Genomic DNA, 8,326 nt, shown 5'->3' on the forward strand with positions numbered 1-8,326 from the left:
TAAATGGACCCATAAATTAGTCTGTTTGATTAGTCTGTTTGATTAGTCTGTTAATAAATTACTTGTTAAATTTTGTGTACAATTCAAATTTTCTTGTTGAATTTAATCTATCTGTGAGACATTAACATTTCAGTGTTTGATAATTCTATATTTCACAAGAATCCCTTGTTCACAGTTGTAGACTTTCCCCTGCATGTGATGTAGCAAATTACCTATGCTGTTCAGACTGCTATAAAAAATAATCGAATTTAACCAGCAAGTGAATTTAAAGAAACTTCATGAACCTAAAAAGCTGTTCTCTATTCAGTTTTCAGTCTTTCTAATTCTTTTGTCACTCAAGGTCTCTGCAGATCATTTTACATCATATTATTCATTTGTCCTCAAAGGCAAATTAATGTAACCCTCTACTGAAGTTTAATGTAGTAGAAGAGTTGTTCAGGAGTTACCAGGATTCTTCTTAGCTCATTCCCCTAAAATTCTGGAATACGCAGATGTGCTTTTCTTCATTATTTAGAGTTTTTCTAATTGTCTGTTTCAGGAAGTAAAAGTCAATAGTCCAGACTACAAAAATATGAACATGGATATGGATTCTGTTCTCAAGGATTTCTTAATGCGTATTGAGCATTATCAAGAACGCTATGAACCTCTTGATGAAACATTGGAATCAAATCTTTCCTTTATGAAAATATATAACACAGGTATGGATTGTAATTTTAACAATTTCATTAATTACCATACTAAAATTGAGTAATGCATGCAATGCATGTTCATATTTTTTATTTTTTTACCTATTACATAATTGCAGGAGAAAAGGTTGTTGTTCACAAACATGAAGGCCATATCCAAAGCAGGATTGTCTACTACCTTATGAACATTCACATAGTGCCCAGAACTATTTACTTGACTCGGGTCAGTTGTCATGCCTTTTTAATTTGTCATAAATCTAAATTTTGTTTCCAATCTGAACATCATCTAAACATTTTATTTTACAGCATGGTGAAAGTGAAGAAAACTTAAAAGGGCGAATTGGCGGGGACTCAGATCTTTCATTCCGAGGCCAGCAGTATGCTGAATCACTTTCTCGCTTCATTCAGCAACAAAACATCCCTAATCTACGAGTATGGACATCATGGTTGAAGAGGACAATTCAAACAGTAGCTAATGTACCAGCACCTCAAGAGCGTTGGAAGGCACTTAATGAAATTGATGCGGTGAGTGGTGCTCATTAATCTATTTTTTTTTTTTTTTTTTTTTTTTAAATTCTGCATAAAAAGAATTTTACTCTTTTAGGGTATATGTGAGGAAATGACTTACGAAGAAATCGCTGAGAAGTACCCAGAAGACTTTGCAGCACGTGATGAGGCAAAATTCACATACCGTTATCCCCGTGGGGAATCATACGAAGATCTAGTAGCCCGCCTTGAACCAGTCATAATGGAACTTGAGCGTCAAGGCAATGTACTTGTTGTTAGCCATCAAGCTGTGATGCGTTGCCTTCTTGCTTATTTCTTGGACAAATCAGCTGGTAAGTTAAAATGCAGTAATGTGCTCCTCAGATATGACAATAATACGTAGTATGTTTTTGTAAATGTTTTATCTTCCTGTTTTAGATGAATTGCCCTACTTGAACGTTCCATTACATACTGTGATAAAATTGACACCTGTAGCCTATGGATGCAAAGTGGATTATATCAAGTTGCCTATTGAGGCTGTAGACACACATCGGCCAAAGCCTAAGGTAGGAGCACAGTCAAACTAATTTTTTTTTTAAATTCAAATTTTGTGTGGTTATAAACTTAAATTGTGTTGTAGATTTTTTTATTTTTATTTTTGTATTGCTTTGAATTTTGTATCTCAACCTTTTATGTAAGGGCTTTGTTCAATAAGTAGATAGATTTTTTTTTTAAATCCTATAAATGCTACATATTTGGAAAGTCAGACATCCAGGATTCTACTGGTGCAAGTTTTTCTCCCTTATGTACAAAGCTGGTTTGGTACTAAATTTTCTTTACAGTGCTTATTTTAATGTTATTCAAGGGATGTGTGTACGTGTGTGTGCGTGTCTTGAGTATCTTCCTTTCAAGTCTGTTTAACACATCTGGAGTTTTAACATTCTTTGTAGTTATCTTCTAGTGCATCAAATTGCATGCTGTGTAACACTTTTGCACTCCACAGTATTACCTATGCCTCAGTGCAGTAAAGGAAGGCCCTTACTTTAACTGAGTACTATGCTTTCTCTGAGGGATTGATACTCCAAGTTTGCAATTTCTATTTCACTCGTACTGCATGCACTTTCAAAAGCACTTCTTGTATTGTAATTTTTGTAGCTGCATGCTTTGTTTGAGCACCTCTATTTGTTTGTATATTCTTGTAATCGGTTCAGAGACAAAGCTTGAAATTTTGTTATCTACTGCTGTAGGTTTGTAGTTAGCAATTGTTCATTTTTTAATTTTGGTGCTCAATTACAGTATACAACTAGATGTTTCAGCCATAAAAGTTACTCAGAAGTAGATTTGTTGTTTTCAGGAGGAATCGCCACTTAAAACGCCCTTGCAGGAGATTAATGACTTCAGTATATCTCAAAAGTCTCATCAGTTACTATCAAAATCAATATTTTAATTTCATTATCTTCAGGCCTAGCTCTGAATTATTGGGAGTAGCTCAGGCTTTGTGACATGAGTTTAAGAAATAGTGACCAGTATGAACATGTGATTAAAGGAACTGACTTGAATTACTTTTATGGACTTAATTATCAATGTGTGTAGCTAATTTATGAATTGTTGTGAGTTGAGTACAACAATGCATTCTAGGCTGTATGTAGTTGCCTATTTCCTTCTCTGGAATTATTTAGATGCTTTACATTCCTTCTGTTAATTTTTAATTCTTTGTTGTTGTTTTTTTACTATGCATGTGTTTTTGCCTTGCCGTTAAAATAGTTAACAGTGACATGACATAACATCATTTGACTTCGCTTTATACTGTTATGTTCATGATACCAACTGCATTATACTTAAAACATTAGCTACTTGTGACTACACTTGCCTTTGACAATTTCAATTTTTGATGTTTTAAATTGTCTTTATATTGCTAAGACTGTGAGGTCAAAGTTATTACTGATCAAACCTTTTATAATGTAGTGTCTACTCAGTAAAATGAAAGATTCTTGAGAAATGCAGCATTCAATTTTATGGTGAATCTCTTTTTAAATATTTTTCTTTCTAAAATTATAGTTGGAAAAAAATTATTTACACTAGTAACTAATATGTGATGTGGGTGGAATAAAACTCTTATTTCCTGAATGTATGGTTCTACAACGTTCCGTAAAACTAATAAATAATACCTATCTCGTCTGTTGTTTTTTTTCTTTTGTTGTGAAACTGCCAAAATTCTTAGCTGCTGAACTCCCCTTTTACTTTGTCTCCTGTTGCTTTCTAACACCTAACACAGCATTAATGTATACCTAAAATACAGAGTATTTAGAGGCTTCAGACGCGTTTTGAGTGCATTGAATAGCGAATTTTATTTAGTTCATAGAAGCATCTGGGCAGCTTCTAAATGACTTAATTGCTTGCCTGTGTGAAATTGGCTTCTGCTGGCGTTGCTTTCGTACGCCTGAAGACAGCTTAATGGAACAAGCAATTCATTTGAATTTCAATATACTTCTCCACTACTTCAAATTGAATGAGAATTTGTAGAAGAGGTTGCATTTAAGGTGGGAGAAATTCAGGCTGCTGTGTCAGAATCATGGATGTTTGTAGAGTACAGAAAACAGCCCATAGAAATTTACTATCCTTAAACAGTTTTTTTTTTTTTTTTAATCTATTTTTGAAAGTAATTGATGAAATTTGATTTGTATCTCCTAAAATTGTACTACACTTAAATCCCTCTTTTCACAGGTTGCTGGCTACCTGGAGGAACGGTTCAAGCGAGAAAAGCTACAAAACTCAGAAAATTGCTGATACTGGTGTAGCATATTGTGGTATGTGAGACACATCCTTCACCTTATCCTCAGGCAAGGTGATTTTCAGTGAGGTTTGCTCTTTGGAGCTTTCCACAGAATACTAGATGGTCAGAGCAGGGCTCTTACTGGACTAACATCTGACAATGTTTTGGGCTTAGAATTTGTCTCTGGTCTAAGAAAAAAATACATAATTAAAAATGCCCCTATTGATTCAGTCTGTGCCAAGTGCTGTGCTCCTAATCTTACTACTGTTTCTGAATGAAGGAAAGATATGCTGATGTTGGCTCTACATTGCCTTTCCATCTTGGATAATTTAAAAATCTCATCATTCTGCATTGTATGACTTACAATGTTCATTGCATTTGCATCTCGAATTATGTCATGACAATTTTAGGGGCTGAAAAGTGCAATATAAATACATAAATGCTTATTTTATAGTCTGGGTGATAAACATATTTTGTATATGTTTTCTTGTATAAACTGTATATAACAGGAGGTGAGAGATATGGTCTGATGCAAATGGAGTGTGCAATGGCCAAATTGCTTCTATCATTTGTTGGTAAATGTTTGTTTCTTTATTTCATCTTTATTGGAGATTATAAATGTTAACATTATGGCAAACAGCTCAAATCTCCACTATTTAAATGACTATCAATGTACTTGATTGTCTACCAAAAAAATATTTTCTCCCTATTGTTACTGTTTTAAGCATTTTGTTTTATTGAGTAGTGTAAGGTTTACATGTAGATATTATGAGTTAAGATAAATTTACTATTATACATAAATATTTATGTTTGTGTGTGTGTATGTGTGTTTGTATGTGCATGAAGCACCGATTCTGCGTAATCTTAATAATGAAGACCCTTACATAAACTTTCATTTTCATCTTTTCATATCAGGTTTATAGTTATGACCATTCCTTCCCCTCTGGAACTCAATCACCAGACTGTCCTCATTTCATTCAGAAGTCTGAGGATTCGTAATATGAATACAGTTCTGTGTTTTCATCTCTCTTATTTCATTTACTATAATATTCTTTTGCTGTACTGCATTAGCACCATTTTTTGAAATTTTAGGTCAATCATAACTGAGGTAGGTTCAATGACGTTTAGTCAACTGTAGAGTTTACAACTAATCTCCCTAAAAATGATAATTGTGTTTGAGGGCCCCATGTTGTCTTAGTGTGCTAAACATAGCGCTTGGTCTTGAATGTAACATTATTCTGGTGTAGGATTGCATTGATCATGTACATTAAGTCTTCATATTGCATTCCATCCAGAATTTCAATTTTATCTACAAGAATATCACTTGGCATTTTACCCACTGTTGTTTTGCTTTTACATGTAGGGTGAGGCGCCTTTAAACTGAGGACAAGTTGTTATGGTTTGCTTGTGAATAATTTTTGAAATGTCCACAAGAAAAAGGAAATTTTTTAAGAATGCAAGCTTAACGGTTGTGTGTGTGTCAGAAAGTACTACCGATGGTGACTAAAGCTTATTTGAGTTGTATAACTATACGTAGTACCTGCCTTGAAAGGAAAATCCTGACTGTTAGTACCAAATGCAACAAGTACTGATTTTATTGTAGTTTCCCCACCCATGCAACCATATATGATAGTCTCAGTTGCTTATGGAGCTGCTAAATGGAGTAAATTATCATCTATTAATAGATACTAAATTTCTTCTCACCAACATTCTTGACTTAAATAAAACAAACTTGAAATTTTCTTGTAAGGACTTCAGAAGAAAAAAGACTACACTTGAGTCTGTATATACTTAAATTCACTAGAACCAATATTTTTACACTGACTAAAGATGAGAAAGTATGAGATACAACTGTTGTCCAATTAAAATTCTAAAGAAAAATAAATAATGTGGCATCACAAATCTTAAAAATAAGGTTTTGTCTTCTCTTAAATGAAATTGTATTTTATGTGCTTCTCTTCTATTTCCACTAATTCAAATTATAAGGTATTCAGATAATCTTGAATGTTCTAATTATTTCCATTTAATGCCTAGAGCTCTGTGTAATACTTGCTAATTTCACCTTGCATTTGGTGCAATTAAAACAGACTTATGATGTGGACCATTCTGCAGATTGCACTGAGTAATAATTTCATATCTTGGCTAGAGCGCAACAAGGTATCATAGCAGACAATATTAAAACAATGACAAAGAGAAAATTGCTGTTAAAAAACCTGACACAATTGCAAGGGTCTGTTCGCTCTCGGCTGATGTGTGTAACATGTTAGATAATACTTTCTTTAAGATACTAAATGTTTCATGTAAACACACTTGTTCATTAGTTGGAATCTCATGACAATCTTAGATTCTTTTACCAATTTTATAAAAAGAATTTTATTTCCTACATATTTTATCTTTATTCTCCGTCTCACATCTCTAGATTGACTCAATTTGGATGTTTGAATGTCTAGCTCTCTCTAAAGAGAGACATGGACAGAAAAGGTCTTACTTGAGTTGTCAAAATTCAATTTGATTTTCATGATCTCTTAAATATCAAAACTAAGCAATGTCAGGCAAGTGTAATTATTGAGACTACACATACACTGCTAATGGTCTCACATTATCAGTTCCCACCATGCATTCATGTAACTGATGTTGCATTTTCCTATGTGGTTTATGAAAAACTGATCTCTTTCATATATCGCCCATCAATTCTGTGTTAGGCTCAATAATGTGCCTAATATCTAAGGGACTTTAAGGCATGGAATTAGTGGGACCTGATTGTTATTGCTTTGTATATTTTATTTTTATTGAAATGTGTGATAATGATGGTTGTTTACTGTGGTTTCTAGGAATCCACAATTTGTGATATGTAGTGGAAAGAGACATTCAGTTTTGGTAAAAAAGTACCTCTCTATATTTCCCACACAATTTCTACAAAACACATTCTCTCATCAAACTACTTTTTGTAGGCCAACCCTATATTATCCACCTGTCCAGAAATAATAAGTGTTTCTAGTTGGGTTGAATTAAATGCGTTTAGAGGACTGGCCATTGTTAGACATTGAATTGTAATTACGTTTGTCTACTTGTCTGTGCTTTCCTTCTGAACTTTGTCATCCAGGTTTCCTGCCTTGCGTCTCCATCCCCATTACTAGTGATTATAGGAAAGGAAGCTATGTGAAATGTTAAACTCTATATGTCAGTTTCCGCACGGATACGTTGCAGTGTAAATGGTGTTTGACGTCTCTCCCTGAGCAATGTAAAGAGAAGTGGTGGAAAAATGGCGAAATAAAGTGATAAGTGAAAATTTTTTCTGCGTTGTTGAAACCTGCTCGCTCACGGGCTTTCCCTTTCCTCCGTAAATGTAAAGATGAGGTATTTGTACGAACGAAACGAGTTGGGGGAGGAAGTGGCACGCGAGCAAGCCAGAACAGAACACACAAGTACTGGCTCGTGCAGCGAGTGCCTCGGTGAGTGCCCCGCATCCTCACGGAACTCGTTATTTCTGGCTCGCAAATTAATTGTGGTCATTCGCCTCTCCTTTCCAGCACTTGTTCTAATTGCTGCGATCCGTGTGCGCGGCCGGGCCGGGGCGGAGAGAGAGAACGATACATAGAGAGAGGAAAAAGGAGGGGGGGGTGTACACTCCTCTAGGGCCACTGCTCACTGCTGTCAGCGCGAGAGGCGGAAAAAGGAAAGGGGAAAGGGGTACGATTGGTTGTTATAATCAATCGGGGTTCTGGTGATTGGCTTGCTCACAGACTGACGTGAGCGTGGGTGGATTCTAAAAATCGGCATTAACATATTTTGAAGTTTGGGGAAAGGATTTGTCTTAATAAGCTCACACCCCACAAAAAGAATTAAAGAAAATGTATTTAATGTCTTGGGGCGTGTGTGGGGCCGGGCGGTAACCGGGCTGGCACGCGACCGGGGCCAGGAGGCGGGTGGTCACGGGGTGCCACCCCGCCGCGCCGCTCGCTGGGGCGGACTCCGCACGCCTCTCACACGCGGGGGAAGGAAGAGGCGACTGATGTACCGACGTACGTGGAAAAGAAAACAGGGGCCTGACTTTGTGGTCGGGCGGCGCGGGCCAGACACGACTGCCGCGTTACTCATACCAGCGGCGAACTGGTCGGCGGGCGGGGCGGGGCGGGCTGGCAGGGGGCACCTAATTGCAATTATATACCCCCTCTTCGCGGCTGCTCGCGGCCTGGTGCTGGGGCAGCCGGGAGCTCCCGCCAGCAGCTGTCTGATTAGCCGAACACCAACAATACAAGCCATGAGGCGCCGATTGTTGCCAGCGGCGGGCAGAGGGCAGAGTCCAGCAGCCCCCCCCCCCTCCCCAATCGCCTCTAGTGTGCCACAAAACCCTGTTCGTAGGCAACCCTCGGTGCCCCCC

At 37.0% G+C, this 8,326-nt stretch overlaps 1 protein-coding gene across 3 annotated transcripts in view; it reads left to right on the forward strand.

Moving 5' to 3' along the window:
- Window positions 1–7,237, forward strand: part of LOC113207136 (6-phosphofructo-2-kinase/fructose-2,6-bisphosphatase) — a 35,042-nt gene extending 27,805 nt beyond the window's left edge. For 2 of the 3 annotated variants that reach the window (XM_026423541.2, XM_026423543.2), the window contains exons 5-10: window positions 539–698; window positions 806–909; window positions 993–1,211; window positions 1,291–1,525; window positions 1,611–1,738; window positions 3,897–7,237. In XM_026423541.2, the coding sequence (XP_026279326.1) occupies window positions 539–698; window positions 806–909; window positions 993–1,211; window positions 1,291–1,525; window positions 1,611–1,738; window positions 3,897–3,959 (909 nt within the window). In that variant the 3' untranslated portion in view covers window positions 3,960–7,237. Of the gene's footprint in view, window positions 1–538; window positions 699–805; window positions 910–992; window positions 1,212–1,290; window positions 1,526–1,610; window positions 1,739–2,526; window positions 3,351–3,896 lie in introns of those variants that run through there. The other variant, XM_026423542.2, reaches the window with a different exon arrangement.
- The last annotated feature ends 1,089 nt before the right edge of the window (window positions 7,238–8,326 follow it).

Source organism: Frankliniella occidentalis, unplaced genomic scaffold, assembly GCF_000697945.3.
Source record: "Frankliniella occidentalis isolate FOCC.00 unplaced genomic scaffold, Focc_3.1 Scaffold289, whole genome shotgun sequence".
Taxonomy (NCBI): Eukaryota; Metazoa; Arthropoda; class Insecta; order Thysanoptera; family Thripidae; genus Frankliniella; species Frankliniella occidentalis.